The 24876-nt window shown below is 38.4% G+C and overlaps 1 protein-coding gene across 4 annotated transcripts in view; it reads left to right on the top strand.

The window, feature by feature from the left end:
• The window catches only part of emid1 (EMI domain containing 1), a 383223-nt gene that overhangs the window by 283138 nt on the left and 75209 nt on the right, over positions 1-24876 (top strand). For all 4 annotated transcript variants that reach the window (XM_069932905.1, XM_069932904.1, XM_069932907.1 and 1 more), the window contains exons 7-8: positions 369-413; positions 7570-7641. In XM_069932905.1, coding sequence (XP_069789006.1) covers positions 369-413; positions 7570-7641 — 117 coding nt within the window. The remainder of the gene's footprint in view (positions 1-368; positions 414-7569; positions 7642-24876) is intronic.

The following is a 24876-nucleotide window of genomic DNA, read 5'->3' as shown; positions in this document are numbered from 1 at the left end:
CATGGCTAATGTGATTTATGGTGTGAAAAATAAAAAAATTTAAAAAAAAAAAAAAAATTAAAACTTTGGAGCATGGGCAAATAAAGGAAAAAAAGTCTTTGTCCCAAACATTATGGAGGACACTGTAAATCTGAACTTTGAACTTTAAATATGACATGGATAAGCTAGTGACCAGCCAAATTTGTTCAATTTTAAAAGCATCCCATCAAATTTATGAATGTTTCCTCTTTAGAAGAGATTCATCAGGTAGCCCAGAGCAATGATTGGTTTGTGCTGAAACAGTCAGCAATTTTTCAAGGTTTATATTGAATTTGCTATTTTTGCCTAAATTATCTTGTATATTAAAACTGAGTTCAAATGTTACACAGGTCCTCCTGGTGAAAGAGGAAAAGATGGATCTCCAGGCCAGGATGGTATGTAAATACCTACTTGAATAAAAAATGTATTAAAATTCCTTGACTATACATTTAAGAAAAATAAATAGTATTCCTAGCCTAATCTAGTTTAACTTTTCATTTATTTTGTGTGTTCCTTCCAAATTTCCATAAATCCCTCCAGATGTAATTTAATGGTATGTTGTTGAAATTACCCCAGTTAGACTTCTGCTCATTCTTCTATGTTTAGAAATTGATTAAATCTCTTTCTCCATGTTAGTGAAACTTTCACAAATTTTAGCAGCTTCTTTGGAGAAAGACTTGTACCTCTTTAAGGACATTAATATCAACAATTGCTGTTAGAACACCAAATGGAATAAAGACAGGTCATGTTTTTAATCAGTTACTTAAAATAAATGGCATGGTTTTTTTTTCCCCCAGCATGTGGTATTGTGTATTTATGCTTACGTTCATTTACATTTGTAAAATCTGCTTCTATCTTTCATGCAAGTCCTGCTTTTTAAAATTGTTACCATATTTGCACGTGTAATAGACGATCCCCTAGTTTTGGCCCTGGCCACTGCCCTCTGGAGTTCCTGACACCCCAACCTTGGCCGCCCTCCCATCCAAGCTCCTGACGTTCCCAACTGCAGATCCTCACCCTGGCTGCCCGCCCACCAGAGTTCCCGACGCCCTGACCGTGGATCTTCACCTCAGCTGATGGCCCATCTGAGCTCCTGACACCTCTAACACAGACTTACCACCTGCTCCTGTCTGTCCAAGCTCCTTGAACAATGCAGGTACTTACCAGGATCAAAAATACTATGTGTGTAATAGATGACCCCCTAAATGTTACCCTAAAAATTGGTCCACAAAACTTCACTATTACAAGAGTATATGTGGTAACGGTTTCTTTTGAGATATCTAAAAGGATTATTTCCCATGAGGGACCTATGATTGATTGCCTGTGAACAAGGGAAATTTAAAAAATTAGTCAAGGCTCCTGTTTCTAACTCACTGCTCATGGAAACTCTTTCCTAAACTGCTTTAGTACTGGATTAGGCTTGCCTTCAGTACCTCATACAATCAGAACCCAGGTTTACCCATGAAGAATATTGCTTCTGGTAAAGTAACAGAAAGAAAAAAAGAAAGAGCTGAGAGGAAAACAACAAACTTGCTGAAAATATCAAAAACATCGAAGGGAGGTTCATTAGGATGTACTTGATGTGGATCTTAAATATGTTATTTTACAGCATACAATTAAATTTACATAACAATTTAATCTCCATACTTTGTATTCAGAGACTTTTCATCCACTCTCTTCCAAACTGGGGGAAATTGATTATCAATGAAATGTTTAATTTGGTATAAAGTAGAACACATGATAAAAAAAAAATAACTTGTGAAGCACAGAGGAAATTTTATCATCAAATTAAATAAGAGCAAGCGTGATCTTTTGAATAATAGGGGAATTGGGGTTATAGGGAGAAGGTGGGCAAGTGAAACTGAGTCCATAGTCAGATCAGCCATGATCTTACTGAATAGCAGAGCAACTCAATGGGCCAGATGACCCACTCCTGCTCCTGTTTTTTTATGTTCTAATTGTAAGTTGGAGTAAAATGCAACAGTTCGAACAGGAATGTATGGGTAGGACTCTTTGTGTCTTATAGTTTGCGTGAAATATTAGCAGGATGACAAAAATAAGTTTGCACTGTATAGCGTTATTTACTCACTTCTCAATTTGTATATTAACTGTATTTTTTGTATGCTACATCCCATAAGAGAGTGCAACACCATTAGTTGATTGACAATCATTGAAAAGAAAATAATTGAACAGAAGAAGTGTGTTGGACAATGTGGAGATTAAGAAAGCGGAAGTGTGGGATCTATTTAAAAACACCCAAGATTGATAAGTCCCTGGGGCTGGACGTGATATACCCCAGGTTGAAGTGGGAAGTGAGAGAAGGGATAGCAGGGACAGTAACTATGTTCTTTCAATCCTCTTTGGCCGCAGGAGAAGTGCCGGAGGATTGAAGAATGGCAAATGTAGTCCCCTTGTTTAAAAAAGGTAATAGGAAGAATCCTGGGAATTATAGACCGATGAGTCCAATGACTGTGGTGTGCAAACTATTGGAGAGGATTCTTAAGGATAGGATCTATGAGCATTTGGAGAAGTACAGTCTACTCAAGGATAGTCAGCATGGCCGTGCCTCACGTTCTAATTGAGTTTTTTGAGGAGGTAACAAAAGAAATTGATGAGGGTAGGGCGATAGATGTGGTCTACATGGATTTTAGCAACGTCCCCTATGAGAGACTCATCCGGAAAATCATGATGCACATGATCAGTGGAACCTTGGCTGTGTGAATAAATAATTGGCTTGTAGGAAGAAAGCAGAGTAGTAGTGGAAGGAAGGTATTCTACCTGGAAGTCGCTAACTAGTGGAGTGCCACAAGGATCTGTTCTGGGACCCCCTGCTCTTTGTGACTTTTATAAATGACGTGGATGAAGAGGTGGGTCATTAAGTTTGTGGATGACGCAAAGATTGGAGGAGTTATAGATGGAGCTGAAGGTTGTCAAAAGTTACAAGATATAGACAGGATGCAGAGTTGGGCAGAAATAGGTGATGCATTTTGGAAGGACTAACCAGAAGACTGAGTACAGGGTTAATGGTCAGTTATTTAAGAGTGTGGATGAACAGAGGGACCTTGGGGGTTCAAATCCATACATCCTTCAAGGTCATATCACAGGTTGATAGGATAGTTAAGAAGGCCTATGGGATGCTGGGCTTCATTAATAGGGGGATTGAGTTCAGGAGTAGAGAAGTCATGTTACAACTCCACAAATCTTTGGTAAGACCACACTTAGAGTCACCTCATTATAGGAAGGATGTGGAAGCTATGAAGGAGATTTACCAGGATGTTGCCTGGATTGGGAAACAGGTCTCATGAGGCAAGGTTAGAAGAGCTGGGACTTTTCTCTTTGGATCATAGAAGGATGAGAAAAGACTACAAGATTATGAGAGGCATAGATAGGGTGGACAACCAGCACCTGTTTCCCAGGGCAGAATCAGCAAACACCAGAGAACACATGTATGAAGTTAAGGGATGGAAATTTAGGGGAGACATCAGTAATAAGCTTCCTACACTGCCTTGCCAGGGATGGCAGTGGAAGCTGAAACATTTGGGGGCATTTAAGAAACTCTCAGACAGACATGTGGATGAAAGAAAAATAGAGGGTGGATGAGGTAGGGAGGGTTTAGTCCTTTATTTTCAGGAAGAAATGCATGGGTTGGCACAACATTGAGGGCCAAAGGGCCTGTACTATGCTCTATCATTGTATGTTCTCCTCTCACAATTCTTCTACTTGAGTAGGCTACCTCACTTTTGCTCTGTAACCTATTTGAAACACTATCAATATTTGCCCTTGAACAGGAAGCTAAATGCACAATATCATTGGTACCATCCATTTTACTCATCTTCCAGCAGTTGGTTCCAAAGACTTCAATGTTTGACTGTGCTATCAACATCAGCTATAGGATGAATTTTTAGTGAGCTGCGTAGAACCATGGTCACAAACCAACAACCTACTGTGTTGTGCGTTGCATTGACTAATGTTTGCCTCTGTTGGCAATAAACCCTTTTCCCAAATATTTTATTTTCTTATTTTTACTTGTCTCACAATGGCCATCTAAGTCTGAGCAAAACATTTTGACGCTTTCAATGTATTGACAACGTTTGGAAGATAAAGTAAGACCCTGGTATCCAGCACCTACGGGGATTGGTGGATGCCAGATAAGCGAGTTTCCCGGTTGCTAGAGACTCACTCTTACAATACCTTACAAATACAGCTGCATTAAGAATAAACCAGTTAAAAGACAAAAATACTACACTGTACTTACACTGAACAAACTTCACTTGTATGAATATATAAACCTTAAAGCATTTTACTTTATTTTCAGTCACATTCTTTAAGAACATTTAACTGTTGCTACATTCTACCCCTCCACAGAGTTTCCCGAAAAACAAACAATAACATTATACATAATTAACTCCCCCTCCCCCAAATTTACAGATAAATCTTCACTAATATACTTAATATACTAATATAGAAAAAGACTCTTACCAAACAGGAATAAGGAGACATTCAAGAGAGTCACCCCAACAGCAAGTGGCATCAACCAGCTCTTCATCCTGGGCCACGCCTTTACTGATTCACACAACTTGATTCAAACAGCTGCTACGAACAAAGCATGACCAAGGCCCTCCGCTGGCTGAATATTTGCTCCCGTCTTCACCAAAGGTTTATGTGTTACTTCAGAGAACATTTACAATTTTAAATGTTTCTAAAATTGTTTATTTATTTAAATTTTAATTTTCCTCTTTTTGCTGGTTGCATGAGGTTGCCAGTTGCTTGAATTCCAGATAACAGGAGTTCTTCCGCACTCGGCCCCTTTGAAATTAAACAGAGAAATTAGAAATCTGTTCAAGGTTTCCACAAGGCCTCACAGGTCAAGTGTAAAAGTTGAAATGATCATTTGAATGAAAGGATGCGGTCAAGAATTTGGAGGGGTTAAAAACAGCAGTCTCTGGAAATCTGAAATATAAACAAAAATACTGAAAGTACTCAGCAAGTCAGATAGTCTCAGCAAGAGACAGCAACAGATGATGTTTCAAGTTGATGATCTTTCATTAGAACAGGCCTAAGTATTCGATTGCAGTCCTCCGGGTATTTTGACAATGTATGCATACAAATATGAGTAAAACAATTTAGTTAAATTGCTGTGATATTGCAGAGACCAAAGATATTACAAAATGCCACAGGACAGACATATTTAAAAAAAAAGAATTATTTTTTATCAATACCTTGACTCCCACAGGAATATTTGTGGATTACAAAGCATAAGCACTCAGCATTATTGCTGAACATGATGTGTGTATTTTAATGAAAATATTTCTATTAAATGTTGCTGAAATATAAAAATAATGTGTGTATAACTTAGTGATAACTAATTTACTGAAAATAATGTTTGAGAGTAGTACCCATCAGAAATTTTCCTTCCTCTCTTGAAAATTTAACATCTAACATCCAGGTTAAATGACTATCTTTCATATTTCTAATTGATTGCCAGTGCTGGGCATGTAATGTCTCTGGCTTGGTTTCTTTCACTTGAACACTTTTAAGTTGTGTTGGTTCATTGCCAAATTCATAAATTTTCAGTTAATGTCAGAACTTTCAAGCATTAAATTTATGCTTCTTGAAACACCAGAAAAAAACATTTATTATTAACTTTATTATTTTTCCAAACAATGTTCTTCTCCAGAAAATGGCGACTTGAATGACTGTATGGTTTTCTTGTTTTAGTGAGAGTATTTGTGGACTTCTCCAGTGAAGAGCTAGTATATGACAATTGACTGAATGGTCTCCTTTAGCAATCTTTAGAACATTGGCCAATTAGAAATTCTTCAGTCTCAATCATTCAGAGTTGATTTTCTTTAGGGCAACATTCTATTAATTTCTGTAAATGTACATGTAGCAGGAAACCGTCTTCTCAAAAATCTTTTCTTAACTGGACTGTGAGTGGCAAGGAGTCATTTCACCACCAATAAAGCATTTATACAATTGAATGCAGATTTTTGTTTCATTAACCAACTCATTTTAGAGTGTCCAGTTTAGAGATGAATGGACATTGACCCAGGAACTCCTGCCCAGAATTGTTGTCCAAGATCAGTCCACCCCAGGATAGATGAGAGGGACCTAGTGATCCATTTTACGGCTTTCGACATCCTGGAAACCAAGTACATTGAGGAGACCCATCTCCCAAAGCCCCCAACACCTGGATAAAGCTGAGAATGGGGTGTTAACTACCTGTAAAAAACTATAAATGGTCTTGGTTCATTTTGTACCTATCTAAAAATATTAATATTGAAGTAAATATTTTTCAACACTAATAATTAAAAATCATAAATAACTGTAGTTATTAAAGGGAAGTAAGTAATAGGGGTAATGTGCTCTGAATCTTTTGCACTTGGGCTTCCAAGCCTGTCAGTGTGTCTGGAACTTCTACATTGGATAGGATCTGCTCAGAAGTCCAGACTTACTGCATTTTCCACCCCTGAATGCAAATGAAAATTAGTGGCAACAACAGCAAAGTCCGTGCCAGCATATATCCATCAGCCACTGAAAATGTGAATGTTAAATTCAATAATTATTCAACAATGCACATTTATGATAAAGCAAGGTAAAACTTCTAAAGTGTCCAGTGATTCCTGAGAATGCCAATTGAACAGAGTTTTGTTTCCCATTCTGGCATGAAGCCGTGCCACCACTGAGCCCATATGTTTCGGAGGATGGGAGGAAACTGGAGCACCCGGAGAAAACCCACAGAGGTCACAGAGAGAATGTCCTTACAGATAGCACTGGACTCAAACTTGCTAACGGTGCCACCCAAATCAAGTCCAAATGGAAGTTTCTTAAAATGACACCGCTTATCAGTTCCAGTGCTTTAATATATTTCTCATTATCGGATTATGTGTCAATTTAGAAATAGAAAAGGGTAAAAACAAATGTAAAATTGCCAATACAGATGATTTTTAGAAAAATTCAGTTCCATTTCTACCCAAGAAGGGCGATTTACTGATTTATCAAAATGTAGTAATAAAAGTAAATTATGTATATTAATCAGCCCAATAATAAAAATGAACATTTGGAAGTGATAATCCCCAATTCTTTATAGTCTTTTGAAGATGGGCTTTATACGTGGCTGTTTTCCCCGGCATATGTTTGAAGAAATAACCAAGTCTAATAAGTTAAAGAAGGATTTAGGAATGAAAATTGGTGAGGCTTGAAAAAAGTACAGAAATGTAGGTAAAATGTTCATTTTATTCAAACTGATTCATCCAATCATTGTGTAATAGATAATGGTGACCATCCTGATAATAACACTTTAATATGATTAAGTAATCCCAAAAAACCTTTCAATAAATTTTTATTACTTTCTGTAATTATAATTCCTAAATATTGGAATTGGTCTTTCATTATTTTAAACTGCTTTATTATATAATAAAAAGGAATATATTAAGATGATTAGATTTCCTATTCCGTTTTGATGCCATGATGAGAGATTCCTCTCTAATTCCCATAGATGGTGTTTGTGTCTGAGTATTGCCTTTAATTCCTTCTTGTTAAATATTCCAGGTCCAAGAGGTGAACCAGGCATTCGTGGTCCATCTGGGATTCCAGGAGCACAAGGACCCATAGGGCCACCAGGTTAGTAGTTCCTGCAAAAGCAAAGCCTGTCGTTTGTTTGACATTTCACATCCAGGTTTCTTTACCCTGTTTAAAGGTGAACTGCAAATTTTCAAGTTTGTGATGTTTGTTTTGATAATGTAGGAAGTTATTAATCAATGCTTAAGTAAATGCAATGATAAATACATGTTCTTTTTTTTATTTTTTAATCTTTTTATTGATTTTAATATACAATAAACAATGGAAGGAGAGTGAAAGTGGAAAAAAAAGCAAAGAAAAAATTCACATTATAGCAAAATGCCTTGTACTAATCTACTGAAGAAGAGAAAACATTGTCCATGAGACATCATTTTTGTAGATAGGTAAAATGGGAAGATGAATCTTTGCGTTTACCACTCTGAACTGTGACAAGTGATGTAACCCTAGACCTGCCCCTTGTACCTGCCAACAGGATATAAAGGTAAAGGTTCCATTACTGTCACGTAATACTACATTTAGAATGTAACATGTGTGAAATTCTTTAGCTCTGTCTACTGTAAGGAAGACAGAGAGTTGCCACTTTGTCCATTGTCCCTCACAGAAATGAGGCCCCAGCAAGGATCAAACTCCAGAGCCATGGTTTACAAGGCCAGTGATCTAACCACTGAGTTACTGGAGCCTTGCTCTCCTAGGCAAAGAAAATAGGTCCTGCATGCATTTGAGTATCCATGAAGGCAGCGGACTGGAGGCATAGTTATTAACCTGAAGTGTGACTGATTCAAATGTAACAGCAAAGAAATGTGACATGCTGGACACCATGATACATTCCTTTCCCATGAGCAAGAGATCTAGACATCTGTTCCCAACCTCCAATCTCGGTGACCTACAGGATCAAGCCACCGACACGAACTTTCATCCTGAACTCGGTGACCAACAGAACTGAGCTTCAGACACAGGTTTCCTCTTTGGCCCCTGTGACCTACAGGACAAAGCCTCCATTGTGAACTCCCTGCCCTGGCTCCAGGAGCTTGCGGGCCTCTCTCTCTCTCTCTCTCTCTCTCTCTCTCTCTCTCACTCTCTCACTCTCTCCCTCTCTCTCTCTCTCTCTCTCTCTCTCTCTCTCTCTCTCTCTCTCTCTCTCTCTCGACCCTCTGACTTTCCCAACCCTCCCCATCCTCCTTTGGACCCTTCCTTCCTTCCACCTCCTGATCCACCCCATCCTCCTCCCCTCCCTGACATTCTCCACTCCATTGAATCTCTCCATGCTCTTCACCATCCCCTCTGACCTTCCCCTCTGTCCTCAGTAGAGGCCTCACCTTCATCCCCCTTCACGCACATCTTAATGAGTTCCGCACACGCAGTGATGCTGAACTCTTCTTCAGTCAGCCCCATCTCCATCCTCATTTTCATACCATGATTCTCCACGTTCCACTACAAATCCCTTCTCCCACTTTAAGTATCCCTCCTGGATACTTAGTTCTGATCTTCTACCTGCTTTGGACCTTATAGTTCCAACTGCCACCATGTTATCAACCATATCAACTTCACAACACCCCTCACTTGTTCCAATCTCACCCCTCAGAATGCCAGGCCCTCCACTCTCTCTGCACCAATCTGAATCTCACCATGAAACCCGCAGATAAGGATGGTTCTGTTGGGGTCTGGCATACTGTCCTCTATTTGGCTGAAACCAGACAACAACTCTCAGATACCTTCTCTTGCTTACCCCTCCAACAGGACCCCATCAAAACTCATCAAACAACTGTATCGTGCACCATCTCTGAGCTCAGTCACCTCCATGGCATGCCACCAACCTACTCAAGATGCTCATCAGGTTCTCTGTGTTCTCTGCGGCCATCATGGCCTTGCATTTGCAGGCTCATCCGAGGGCTCAACAGGGCCTGGAGATACTCGGCACTTGATTCCCTGGGTCATTGTTTTCGGGTCACTAGGAGATGTCTTGAGTAGACATCATTTACTTTTCTCAGGTATTGGCCTTTCAAGATGTCTATTGCCTTCCGGTACATCGCAGTGTCCCTGATCATCGAGTACATCATGGGCCCATCCAAGGAGGGCGGTACCTGTAGTTTATCGTTCTCTGATGAGCAATGGCTGATGATGCCGGCAGGAACACCTCGAAGCAGCGCAGTCAGAGTTTGAAGTTGGTGGAGGCCTCAGGAGATTGAGGGTCGATTTTCAGCTTCTCCGGCTTCAGGATCTGCTCCATTGTCAAATTTATTGTGAATAAAACTGATGCACCATCAATAACATCAAAACACTGGAAGTTATGCAAAACTGACAGGCTTTTATTCACAATTGAATGGAGGCGCGTTCATGCTGGTCAACTGTCCTGAACTGAGGAGGGGGCTGTGGAACAGTTACCTTTATTCAAGAGTCTGTGGGTGGAGCCCAAGTACAGCTGCCCTTTGGGTGTGCCCTGACAGATAAATATACAGATAGTGGTTCACTACAAGGCCCCTCAACTCTTCCTCCGCTACATCGATGACTACTTTGGTGCTGCCTTATGTACCCATGATGAGCTCATAGACTTCAACTTCTACCCCGACATTAAATTCACTTAGTCTATCTCAAGCCACACTTTTCCTTTCCTTGATCTCACTGTCTCCATCTCAGGAGACAAACTCTTGACAGACATCTTCTATAAACCCACCAACCCCCACAGCTACCTCGACTTTACCCTGTCCCCTGTAGGGATTCCATTCCATTCTTTCCATTCCTCCATCTCTGTCGCATCTGCACTCAAGATGCCAGATCATCAGAAATGTGCTCCTCCAAGCAATGTTGGTTTCCCTCTACCACCATCAACTCAGCACTCATCCACATATCCTCCATTACCCACATATTTGCCCTGTCCCCCTCTGCCCCCATGTGTAACAAGGACAGGATTCCTCATCCTCACCTACAACCCCACCAGCATCTGCATCCAACACATCCTCCTCCGCCATTTCCGCTGTCTACTACATGATCCCACCCTCTTTTCCTTCTGCAGGGACTACTCCCTCTGTGACTCCCTTGTCCACTTCTCCCTCCCCACCAATCGTCCCTTTGGGACCTACCCCTGTTACTGCAGGAGATGCTCCACTTGCACCCATATCTCCTCCCTCACCATAATTCGGGGCCCCAAACAGTCCTTCCAAGTGAAGCAACATTTCACTTGTGAATCTGCAGGGATTATCTACTGCCTCTGGTGCTCCCCCTGTGGTCTCCTCTACATCAGAGAGACTGGACATAAACTGAGAAATCACTTTGTTGAGAACATTGGCTCTGTCCCCCACAATAGCCTGGACCTTCCAGTGGTCACCTATTTCAATTCTCCATTCCACTCCCTTGCCAACATGTCTGTCCATGGTTCATGTGCTGTCAAACTGAGACCACCTGTAAATTGGAGGAACAACACCTCATGTTCCAACTGGGTACCCTCCAACCAGACAGCATTAATATCGACCTCTCCCTTTAATTAAACCCCTACCCCCACCCCTTCTTCTCTCATCGTATCTCCATTCCCTGTCACCTTTCGAACAGACGTGATAAATCCTACCTCGTCCCTTATCACATCCAATTAACACCTTTTGTTGGTCTGGATTCCTCCCCCATTGTTTGAATTCTGAGACTTTCTGATAGATCCTGCTTCTGCCTTTTCTGATTTTCTTTTTCCGTGACGGGCTCAGGCCCAAAACGTCGGCAATATACCTTTGTCTCCTACAGACTCTGAAAAGACCAGCTGAGTTCCTCCAGCATTTTGGTGTATTCACTACAATCACAGCGTCTGCAGCCCATCCAAATCCCACTCTCACCCTGTTCAAAGAAATTAAAAATTTTATTATACTTTCACTTACACCATTTGCAATCACGAATGAAATAATTCAAAATTAACCCCTTAATCCATCCACAGAGCAGCATTTAGGAATAATTAATTTAATGGCTTCTTTATTTTAGTTGAATAAGCAGCTGAAATTGTGAAATTTCCTTTAAATATCAGTGGCAATTTGTAAATGATCAATCTAATTTCAATGGTAGCATGGTTGTTTGTATACAAGGTTTCCCAGAATGTGAATAACAATGAATTGCAAAAACTCTTTGCCGTGAATGAAATAATTATATCGTTACAATCTGTAGCATCTCCCAGTGATACGAATCAGCAATAACATTCCAAAGTAAATTAAACTTTGTACCCTGTGCAGTTAATAATTTTGTTTTAAACAGGAACCCTATTACAAGAATACTTGCAATGTGAATATTTTGGCTTGAATGCTGCAATCTTTAAAAGAAATAAACATAAAATTGGAATGTATGAAAACCTAGTCTATTGTTAAATAATGCCAGGATGGCCTTCAACATTTTGAAGGGATGGAATCCAAATTTTGAAGCGAAGTATAAACACTCAGTCAGTTTCCAATGGGTGCAGAGGTGAAGTAGAGACGCCGTGGTTATTGGGTGAAAGGATGAATCGAAATGTACGGAATGTTTTTTGGCCAATTGTTCCACAACTATTAGTAACATTCTTCTTCCCAGCATTCCTTTCTGATTTATTTTCTGAGCATTCCTCTACTAAAGGTGGTGACTTATAGTTTGATATGGCTCAGTAGGAGTCCGCAAATCCCCTGAAGAGTAATCCTTCACAGATGAGCTTCATTGATCAATGCTGGGAAGACAACTGGCCAGAGGCAAGTGTCAAATCTGAAACTATGCTCGACTGTCAAAGATCTACATTTTGCTAAGGATTACCAAGATAGTGGAATTGTAGATCATTGTACATGTTTCCACTCCAGAGAAAGTGGGTACGATACACTCCATGCAAAGTAGGAATCAAAATTTTCCTTGCCTTTACTGCCAAAATTCACAAAAGTATGTGGTTATCCATCAGCCAAGGAGTAAGTCATTAGAATCAACAAACAATCATTCTATAATATGATGCCTCTTTAACTAAGTTCCAAACAAAGTCAACAACCAACACATATTCCTCAATATTTCATGTTGCATGTCTTCGCAAACTAACCAAATAATCCTTGCAGACATGACCCTGAAACTGTGCTGTATGACTTGCATTGAAATTATTGCAATGAAAGACGGTGCTCAGCAGAATCTATCTGCGTTGGCATTGTGCTTCTCATTGGCAATGATCCCAGATGCACCTGCAGATCTTATTTCCCTTTCCTTGAAGCAGCTAAGCTTGCTTTGGCCTCAGCTTCAAACACCACATCTGGGTGCATTTCTCAGCTTCACAACCCTTGTTCTCCTGCTCTTTTCAAACCTCTTATATAGAAAGTGGTGTCCATTTATTTTATACCAATCAATAGCTGAATGGTTTATGTTGCCCTGCCTCAAATCTCAGATTTATTGTCACGACATCACATACAACCCTGAGATTTCTTTTTTTTTCCTGCTGGCGTGGCAGAATTTCCACTAATTGGAAGTACAAAAAAATAAACATAAACATGTAAACAAATAAAAGAACTATAAATGGATAGCAAATGTAAACAAACTGACTGTGCAATACAGAGAGAACAAAGAAAATCAATAAAGTGTGCAAGTAAGAGACCTTAAGTGAGTCTATAATTAATTTTGTCACTGAGGAGTCTGATGGCGGAGGGGCAGCTGTTCCTGAATGTGCTGGTGCGAGTCTTGTGGCCTCTACCTCTTTCCTGATGGCAGCAGCGAGATCAGAGCGTGTGCTGGATGATGTAGGTCTTTGATGATTCCAGCTGCCATCTGATGGCAGCGTTCACCCTGCAGACGTACTCAATAGTGGGGAGGGTGTTGGCTGTGATGTCCTATGCTCTGTCCATTACCTTTTGGAGGGCTTTACGCTCAGGGGTATTGGTGTTCCCAGACCAGACCGTGATGCAGCTGGTCAGCACTCTTTCCACCACACCAATGTAGAAATTTGCCAGGGTTTCTGGTGTCATACCAAACCTCTGCAAACTCCTGAGGAAGTAGAGGCACTGAGATGCTTGGTGTTTTGGGTCTCCTATGAACCTAAATTTGCTCACCCTCTCCACTTCTGATTCCCCCAATGATCACTGGATTGCATACCTAAGAGCCTGAATACATCTGGGATTGTCTGATCTTGGAAGCAAAGCAGACAAGGACTGGTCAGTGCTTGGAGGGGAAACCGCCTAGGAACACCAGGTGCTGTAGGCTTCTGTGAGATGTGCAGGACAAAGTGGCGACTCTCTGTCTGCCTTAGGGTAGACAAAAGTTAAAGAATTTCATGCATGTTACATTCTATATGTAGTATTACATGACAATAATGGAACCTTTACCTCCGGCTTTCCTTTCCTGAAGTCAACAATCAGCTCAATAATTTTGGATACATTGAGTGCAAGGTTGTTGTTGGTCCACTATTCAGTGAAGTTTTCAATCTCCCTCCTGTATACTGACTCATCCCCTTCCTTTATACTACCCACTACTGTGGTATCGTCAGCAAATTTGTAGATGGTGTTATTGTCGTACCGAACTACGCAGCTGTAGGTGGAAATTGAGTAGAGCAGGGGGCTAAGAACACAGCCCTGTGGTGCACTGGTACTGATGGAGATTATGGAGTTGAGGAAATCCATGATCCAATTACACAGTGGAGTGTTAACTCCCAGGCCTTTGATTTTTCTGTTCAGTTTTGAGGGCATGATGGTGTTTGTTATATCTCTGGAGTTCTTGGGAGGCTTCACAGTGGTGCACTACAGTTAATACAGTGAGAAGGGTGTATTCTTACACGGTTAAAAAATAGTTCACACTTTCTTGACTATATAACATCCCTCCTTCTCAAGATAAAGAAAAATTTAGTGTTCTTTATCACTTTCTTTCCAGTGAAACTAAGTAACTGAACTTGTACACTAATTTATTTTTGAGTAGTTCTTATCGATATCGCACTGGCAGCAGGGTGTTCCTTCACCAGCTTGTGGATTTGGCTGTGACTATTGGGCTCTGTGTTGCTGGTTCATGTGTAGGTGATGTAGCTCGTTGTGCTTCCCCTGACAACTGCTGTGTTGATGTTTCGGTATTAGTGGTTGTGGTCTCTTCACTTAATACCTCACCTGATACCGTTGTTGCAGGCTTTGCTGGGGTTAAAGCTTTCTGCTTCATCACATTGGGCTCTGTGTTGCTGGTTCATGTGTAGGTGATGGAGCTTGTTGTGCTTCCCCTGACAACCGCTGTGTTGATGTTTCAGTATTTGTGGTTGTGGTCTCTTCACTTGATACCTCACCTGATACCGGTGTTGCAGGCTTTGCTGGGATTAAAGCTTTCTGCTTCATCATATCTTGCGATGGCCTGATGTGAATTCTGTTCCTCCTCAGCTGATTGCCAGAGTCTGTCTCGACGATGATCTTTGTGTCTCTGATGACCTTTTCTGGGATCCACCTTTTCAATATCAGCTCTTGAATATGCACATGCTGCCCTCTGAAGAGTTCTGGCAATGTTTCTGCATGTTTGTTATAATGCTGGTGTCTTTCTTCTTGTGTGCCAGCCAATCTTCTGGTTCATCCTGGTCTTCCGGAGGGTATATTTTGCTTGGGAGAGTTATTTTATATCGCGTGCCATTTAGAGGTTCTGCCAGGGACTTCATGTCACCCCTTAAAGGTGTTGCTCGTAATGATAGAAGAGCTAGGGATGGTCTTCTTTTGTTTTGTGACATTTAATTAGTCTGTGTTACACAGTTTGCACTCGTCTTTCAATGAACTCATGACCTTTGGGGTAGTATGGGGATGATGTAGTGATAACAAACCCATACTCTGCAGCCAGCTTCTGAATTCTTGTGATGTGAAGGGTGTTTCATTGTCACATATTACTTGCTTGGGTATTTCTTGATCAGAGAAGAGCATTCTTATTTCTGAGTTGATAGTTGAACTCTCAGGTCTTTTACCCTTTTGATGAATGGAAACTTAGAGTAGTAACAGGCTACTATTAAATACCAGTCTTGATTCTTGGTGAACAAGTCTGCTATCAATGTCTGGTCTGGTAGGTATTTCTATGGAAATCATTTTCACTTTTTGTTTGTGTTTCTGTACTTTTGGCATATTTTCTTCGTCTGGATCTCATAATTGACAGAGATCAACTGCAACTCCCAGCAGCTATCCAGACTTAGAATTGTTTGGCTGTCTGCATCTACCATGTAAAATATACAGAGGATGTTCTTTCCTTTATGGCAGCCATTGATCTTAGCTCTCCTTAACTGTTTAATCATGGGTCCGCCATAGGCCATTAATGTGACATTTGATGTTTCCAATGCACCGTCTTTTGGATACCCTTTTATTATGTTCTCTGGGAACATCTGGCAGTAGAATCTGAGTGGAAGGACGTTGCTTGTGTTCCAATATCCAGTTTCACCTTTAGGTTAAATATCATAGGCTTGTTCTGGATTGTCCTCTGTATTTGAATCCTTGTGTGCAACTCGCTTCCTTCTTTCATCTCACCTGACATCTCGTGAAGGCGTATGGATTCTATATCCAATATCTAGATGTCGGAGTCTTCATTGTTGTTTCTGTTTATGTACTGGTTCTTCTTGTCTTTTTTCTTCACTGGTATTACTGTTTTCTTCATACCAGATGCACATTTTCACCCAGTGGTTTGCTTTACCACAGGCCCTACATTCAGAACCCTATGTGGGGCATTTATTTCGGTCATCAAAGGGGTGTTGTCTGCCGCACTTCCTCCAGGTCTTGGGGGTTTGCACTTTTCTGATTGTGTTCTTTATAGCATCAACCCTTCCTTCTCTTTACTATGGGTGGGTCTGCATAGGTAGAGATTTCATTTGCGTTCTCGTGGATTTGAAGGCTCTGGCTGTGTCTATAGCTTCGGCCAGCTTCAAGCTATCCTTCCCTATAAGAGACTTTCGCACTTCCGGATGGGCACTCCCCCATATTAGTTGATTAACTAATCTTTCCTCTATATCCTTAGAACTGCATTTTGCAGCAACAATTTTTAGTCTAGTGAGGAAGTTATCAACAGTTTCATCAGTCTCTTGCATTAAGCCTTGAAATTCATAGCATTTAATTCTATGATTAGACCTGGGTTCAAGGTGTGAAACAAACTTTGCAAATTTCTGCTCTGGATCATTTTTCTCCATCTCTGTAGGCTCCCAGCTATTAAATAAGTCAAGGCCTCACTCCCCCGTCTAGAGAAGTAGATAACTGACCTTCTCCTCTGCTGTTGCATTTTAAAAATAGCTTCTGAATACTGATTTGCACTTCTGCTGAAACTTTTTAAATGATACAACGAATGTCTTCAGCCTCCCAGTCCATCACCAGGTGAACTGCTGTTGCTCCAGCCATTTTCTTTCAATAATATTTTTTTCTCTTTGTCCCCTTCATATTTGAATGTTTGTATGGCTTTATTTTTGTTCTCTTATATGCTGCTACCATGTTATTGTCTCTGTGTTACTTTGGAGGCTTCTTAAATAACTTAGAGATGCAAGATTCAAATAACAGAAGAGACTTTACTTACTGATGTCTTTCACCATCTCAGAAGACCGTTCACACACACTATACATATACATATGCCCCAAAGTGGTGCACTAAAGTTACTTCAGTGAGAAGCAGTTTCAAAATAGTTCACATTATCCTGACTATATAACAGTATTAAATGCTGAACTGTAGTCAATAAAGCGCATCCTGATGTATGCACCTTTATTGTCCAGGTGTTCCAAGGCTTTGTGTAGAACTAGTGAGATGGCATCCGCCATAGACCTGTTTCGACAATAGGCCATCTGGAATTTCATGTGCATGCACATTCTGATCAGTAAAGGCTTTCAGATGTACATTTTGTAACAACTTAGAAATTCTGCCTTGGCTCTTTTTAGTGGAAGGCAAGCTTAGATTAATATTTCCTTACAAAGGTCACCTCACACTTGCAACTAATCAAGGTATAAATACTGTACGTGTTGCACTATATTGTAAACTCTTTCAACGTCAGGGTTCCAACTGAAAAAGCTTCAATTCCATCCAGTTTTATGGCAAACTCACTGTTCAGAATCAGTCAATGTTTGGAATGGTGTGCATGGCTTGCAAATGATCTACAAACATAAATCAATCTTCTAGCAGATAGGCAACAGATGGAAGTTCATTAATGTAATTTTAGGAGATTGCTATGTGCATATTTTTGCTCCATAAAAAAAACGCATTCTGCACAACTAGGATTTAAATTTAGTTTCTGTCACTAAGAGTCTTAATTTATAAGAATATGGGATCCAACCTAAAATCTACGAGTACCAGACTTGGATGGGATCCATTTCTCGAAAGACAGAACTGTGGATAAAGAGGCTCATGTGGAAAAATATATGGGACAGGGAGCTGACTAAAATGTGCTTATCCAGAAAACCTAAAAGGGCATCCAGTTTTCTTTTGAAAGTGTTATTAAAGAGCTGTTTTTAATCCATTTTCTTTGGATCATTTCAAAAGACTGCTTTTTTTTTTCGAAACTTTATTTATTAATTTTAACATATGAAGAAAGTAAGTAATTCACGCACAGAAAAAATACAAAATAAAGTAATACAAGTACAAATTAACATAGTTAATACAATACCAATCTTGGCATCTCCCCCTAACAACTAAAAACTAAGACTAAAAAAAAAACTATTTTTAACCCCTAAACCCCCTTCCCCACCCCCACAATAAAGAGTGAAGAATTAATACTATTAGTATAATAAAAAAAATAAAAAAATATATATCTTAAAAAAAAGATCGATATATATAAAAAAACAAAAAAAATTAATTAAGTATTAATTATTAATCCAAAAAAATTTTATTATATAAGAATATATATGAAAAAACAAAAACAAAAAGAGCTTAAGCAAAAAAAAACAACTAATTTAAAAAAACTTTAAAAAAGAAAGAAAAAAAAGAAAACATATATATAGAAAAAACATATAATAAAAAAAAGTTTTTTTTAAAAGAAAAAAATGATTAATTCAAACGTATATAATCAATGAATGGGATCCACTTTAACTCATAAAAAGACATCTTATCTTGTATAGAAAAAGATATTCTTTCCATAACCAAGCAAAACTTCATCTCTGAATACCACCTATCTAAAGACAATACATTTCTATTCTTCCAAGTAATCGCTATACATTTCTTGGCCACTGCCAGCGCTAAGTAAATAAAAGAGATCTGGTAATTATCTAATTCTAAATCAATCAACGGTTGCATATTCCCTAATAAAAATATATCAGGGTCTAATACAATATGAAGATTATATAGATTATTAAATACAGATTGAATACTTTTCCAAAATTGTTGTAACCGATCACACAACCAAACAGCATGTAAAAAAGTACCAGAAACCTGATCACAACGAAAACAAAGATCTGACTTACTAAAACCAAATTTTTTAAATTTTTCGGGTGTTAAATATAATTGATGTATAAAACTATAATTAATCATCGCCAATCTAGCATTAATCAATTTTCGAACACTATTACGGCAGATTTCAGACCAATCGTCTTCAGTTATTGTTAAACTTAAATCTTTTTCCCATTTCATTTTATCTTTATCCCAATCTATTTTACTTTCACTTTCCAAACCTGATATATAACCCTTTTTTGGAAATGAGAGCACATATTTCTCAAAATCAGTTTCAGACAGTAAATTAATTTGACGACCGCATACCTGTTTTACAAAAGATCTTAACTGATAATACACAAATATAGAATAACCACTTACATCAAATCTCTTTTGCAATTCTACAAAAGAATAAAAATGACCTTCTAAAAAACAGTCAGATAAATTATGTATTCCTTTCTCCTCCCATTGTTTCAAAATAGTATTAGATACCGTGAAAGGAACAAGTTGATTATTATATAATGGTAATCTTCCCGACCACTTATTTTTCAATCCCATTTTATGTAATTTACTTGTCCATAAATTCATTAAATGTTTCAATATTGGTACATCATAAGTTCGGAACAAATTTTTATTCCATCGAAATAAAAATTCATTTGAAAATTTTTCAAATGAATTATTTTTTCAGAAATAACTGCCAATTCTATCTGTGCCATTAATGCGCTAAGAAATCTAAATTGAGCTGCTTCATAATAAAATTGAAAGTTAGGTAGCCGTAACCCTCCAAATTGAAAATTCCACATCAATTTTTTCAACGCCACCCTAGGAAATTTTCCTTTCCACAAAATATCCCTGATTACTTTATATAAATTCTTAAAAAATCTTTTTTGTAAACAACAAGGAATTGATTGCAATACATATTGTATACGAGGAAAAATATTCATTTTTATAGTATTAATTCTTCCTAATAAACCCAAAGGTAAATCTTTCCATTTAACTAAATCTGCCTTAATCTTTTTCATTAAAGGAAGATAATTAAGTGAATATAAATTTTGGTAGTCAGTATTAACATTAATTCCCAAATATTTAATTTGTTTCGTCCACTTCAAATTTGTAATATTTCTAAACATTGAATAATCATCTTTACTAATTGATAAAATTTCACTTTTAGTCCAATTAACCTTATAACCAGATAAGTGACCATAAATCTCTAAGGAATCTTGAAGTGCTGGCAGAGAAACATCAGGATCCACCAAATACAGCAAAACGTCATCCGCAAATAAATTTATTTTATAATCTTCATTCAAGACTCTCATACCTTTGATACTATCATTCTGACGTGTTAATTGTGCTAGAGGTTCAATAACTAAAGCAAACAAGGCGGGTGATAATGGACATCCTTGTCTAGTAGATCTTGTTAAATTAAAGGATTCTGAAAGCAAACCATTAGTAACAACTCTAGCTTTCGGATCATTATACAGAGCCCTAATCATACCAATAAATGAGAGACCAAACGAAAACTTTTCAAGTACTTTAAATAAAAACTTCCATTCTACTCTATCGAATGCCTTTTCTGCATCCATTGGCTAATTCTTCTGAGATTTTGATCTATTTATCAAAGTAATTAATTGTAGAATATTATCCGAAGCATACCTATTTTTTATAAAACCTGTTTGATCACGATGTATTATCTTTGGTAAATACTGAGCCAACCTATTAGCCATAACTTTAGCCACTATTTTATAGTCTACATTTAACAAAGATATAGGACGGTAAGAAGCTACCTGTAGGGGATCTTTATTTTTTTTTGGTATAACTGTAATTATAGCATTAGAACAGGACTCAGGTAATTGAAAAGTATCATAAAGTTGTTGTATTACATTCTTAAATAAGGAAGATATATCAACATAAAAAGTCTTGTAAAACTCAATAGAAAACCCATCTCCACCAGGCGCTTTTCCATTTGGCATGTCTTTTATAGCCATTTCAATTTCACTATCCGTAAAAGGTTTATCTAACTCTTGTCTGTCTTCTTGAGATAACTGTGGTATATTAATATTTTTCAAAAAAGAGTCTATTGTATCTTCTTTTATATCTTTACATTCAGTCAATTAAAGTTTTTTGTAAAAATTACAAAATTCATCGTTAATTTCTTTTTGACTAAAAGTAATACCCGATTTCTTTCTAATAGCTGGTATAATCCTAGATAACTGTTCTTTTTTTAATTGCCAAGCTAATACTTTATGAGCTTTCTCACCCCATACATAAAATTTATTTTTTGAACGATTCAACAAACATTCAAATCGATATGACTGTAACTTATTATACTTCAACTTTAAATTAGTTAATTGGATCTTTTGGAATTCAGTAGGTTTCTTTTGAAATTCTTTTTCACAGATTGTTATTTTCTTCTCCAAATCCTCAGTTTCTCTAACTCTCTCTTTCTTCAGTTTGGATGCATAACTGATAATTTGACCTCGTAAAAAAGCTTTCATTGCGTCCCACAAAACAAACTGATCAGAAACAGAGTGAACATTATTAGCAATGAAATCCTCAATTTGTTTTCTCAAATAAACAATAAATTCTGGCTTTTGTAGTAACATAGTATTAAATCTCCATCTTAAAGTATGTTGTGTAACTTGAGAACTTTGATATTCCAGTAATAACAATGAATGGTCCGAGACTAACCTTGCCTTATAATCCACAGATATAACCTTATCCTGTAAATGTGCCGAAATTAAAAAATAATCAAGTCTTGAAAAAGAATTATGTGGAAAAGAATAAAAAGAAGTCTTTCTGTGTAGGATTAAATCTACGCCAAATATCAACTAAATTCAAATCTTTCATCATATTAGCCATATGTATCGCCATCTTAGATTTCTTAATTACCTTTTGATACTTATCCAATAACGGTTCTAATCTTCTTTCTTTGGCTTGGCTTCGCGGACAAAGATTTATGGAGGGGGTAAATGTCCACTTCAGCTGCAGGCTCGTTTGTGGCTGACAAGTCCGATGCGGGACAGGCAGACACGGTTGCAGCGGTTGCAGGGGAAAATTGGTTGGTTGGGGTTGGGTGTTGTGTTTTTCCTCCTTTGCCTTTTGTCAGTGAGGTGGGCTCTGCGGTCTTCTTCAAAGGTTCTAATACCATATTTAAATCGCCCCCCAATCATCACATTGGAATTAGCTTGTCCCAATAATAAAGATATTTCTGTAATAAAAGCAGTGCCTTCAACATTTGGAGCATAAACATCAATCAAAGTCCAGGCTTCATTAGAGATCATACAATTCAACTTAAGTAGTCTTCCTCCATTTTTCTCCTCGTCTTGCAATTGAAACGGTAAATTCTTATGTACCAAAACCGCAACTCCTTTTGCCTTTGAATTAAATTAAGAATAGAAGACTTGTCCAACCCAGTCCCGCTTAAGTTTCAAATGTTCTTTATCTGTCAAATGAGTTTCCTGTAAAAAGGCCACATCTACTTTAAATTTTTTAAAATAAGCAAGTACTTTCTTATGCTTTATAGGATTATTCAAACCCTGAACATTAAGAGAAGCAAATTTAAATTTCGACATGTCTTACAACAGTTAGAAAAAAAAACCAACTCTTACCCCCTTACCCTCTCTTAATACGATCAAAAAAAAGAAAAAAGAGAAAGAAGAGAAAAAAAAGGAAAAAAATAATAATTTTTAAAAATTATTTAAACAAAAAAAACCCTTCACTCTTTAATCTAATAATACAAAAAAAAGAAAAAAAAACGGGTAGGAGGTTAAAAATACCCCCTCCCGTCTAAACCGTGCAATGCGGTAACTCCCAAATGGGTGTGAGATAACTCACATGTAGCAGTTGACTTTCAGAAAATAGTGCCTATCCAGTTCTCTCCCCCAACTCTCACTTCATCTTAAACTAACATCATCATTATTTAATATCCCTTTTTTTGAAAAAAAGCATTAGAAAAAAAAAGGACAACTCTTCTTTTAATCAGCTCCAACTGCCGAGTCACCATTACGACCATTCCTTCTTGGCTCTTTTCTTCCATCTCTTGTCTCCTTGGAGATCGCGGCGGACTATATCTCTGTTGAAACTGAGTGATTGACAACTCTTGAGCAAATGCTATAGCTTCCTTTGGAGAATCAAAGAACTTTGGTTGGCAACCATCTTCAAAACAGCTGGATATCTAAAGGTTGCCTTATAACCTTTCTTCCACAACAACTCTTTAGCAGGGTTGAATTCCCATCGTTGGAACATAACCTCTTGACTCAAATCCGCATAGAAGAAAACTCGTTTATTTTGAATCATCAAGGGTGATTTTCTCTGTTGTGCATTTCTAATAGCCACTCGTAAAATTATTTCTCTGTCATAATAATTCAAGCAACGAACCAAAACAGGTCTTGGACTTTGACCTGAAATAGGTCTTCTACGCAAAGCTCTGTGAGCACGATCCAGTATTATACCTTCCGGGAAATGTTCTTGACCCAGCACCTGCGGAATCCATTCAGTAAAAAATTTTCTTGGGTCTGGTCCCTCCATACCTTCCGGCAAACCAATAATCTTTATATTGTTCCGTCTGGATTGGTTTTCCAAATAATCAATCTTTTTCACCAAATTTTTATTTTGAGTTTGTAAGTCTTCAACCATTTTGGTCACATCAAGAACTTGATCCCATATTTCATCTATATCTTCTTCACACGAATTAAATTTATCTCTCACTTCAAGCTTAAAAGCTCCAAACTCAGCCATCTGTTGAGAATGTATTTTCACCAGAGTATTAAACCTAGTACCAAGTTCAGTCATAATCTTGGATAATCCCTGCATTGTATAAGATAATTTAGGTTCAAGATTCACAAGAATCTTTTCAATTGGAAGAGATTCTAGCTCAACAGATTCCTGCTTCTTCTGCATAACCAAAGGATCTTCTGTTCCTTCCTTCAATCTTGTTGCCTTCCTTGTAGTATGACTGCGTGTGGAAACCCCAGCCACAGCCTCTCCAGCAGTGACTGGAGGACGCTGGCCGGGGTTTTCCCCAGTCCATAATGTATTAAGTTCTCCCAGTACATCAAGTTGTATAGGTTCTTCTATCTCAAGAGGTGCAGTTTGCAGCACCACCACTACAGTTGACAAATGCCTTTCCCCAGCCGGTGTTTCAGCTGGTAATACTTCAGCTGATGATACTACAAGCGGTTCATTCATAACATTGCCGTCAGATGCTACTGCGCATGTGCGAACCTGAGTAACTCTTTGTTCTAAAGGCTGTTTGGCGCCCTCTTTAGGGGGCTCTACCGATGTAACATAGAGCTCTGCATCCGAACACTGTACCTCTCTCCTGGGATCCATTTCACGCTGAGTCCCGGTGCTTTTTCTACAGGTAGGCTCCAAAACTTGAACTTTTGGAAAATGTAGTTTTTTGATGATCTGTTGTCGTTTTCTTTTGCTCTTTTTCACCAATTGTACCATCAGAAGTTAAATTAACAGCACTGAAGTTATCTAAACTTTTAAAGAATTTTAATGGACATTTCTAGACAAAACAATAAGATAGAGTCAGGAGAGGACTGGAAGGCACGTCTGATCTTTACGCCATCTTGCCACGCCCCCCATTTCAAAAGACTGCTTGAAATCAGCTCAAATTGACTGAATTTACATTCAGATCTGATCAGCCATGATCTTATTGAATGGCGGACAGGTTTGATGGCCTCCTCCTGCTCCTATTTCATAGGTTCTTGAGTAAAATTGTCTCCATATAATATTACAATCCAGTTTTCAATTGGGTGTGATATTGTGGGCGGCACAGTTAGCGAAACACTGTTACAGCACTAGCGACCCGAGTTTGAATCCACTGATGTGTGTAAGGAGTTTGTGCATCCTCCCCATAACTGCATGTGGTTTCCAGTACCACCCTCCAAAAATGTATGGGGGCTGTAGGTTAATTGGCATATTTGAGAGGCATGGACTCATGGGCCAGGAGGACCTGTTACCATGCTGGATCTCT

The sequence above is a fragment of the Narcine bancroftii genome, chromosome 4 (genome assembly GCF_036971445.1).
Source record: "Narcine bancroftii isolate sNarBan1 chromosome 4, sNarBan1.hap1, whole genome shotgun sequence".
NCBI lineage: Eukaryota > Metazoa > Chordata > Chondrichthyes > Torpediniformes > Narcinidae > Narcine > Narcine bancroftii.
Note: the sequence above shows the minus strand (reverse complement) of the source record. Positions and strands in the feature narration are given on the sequence as shown.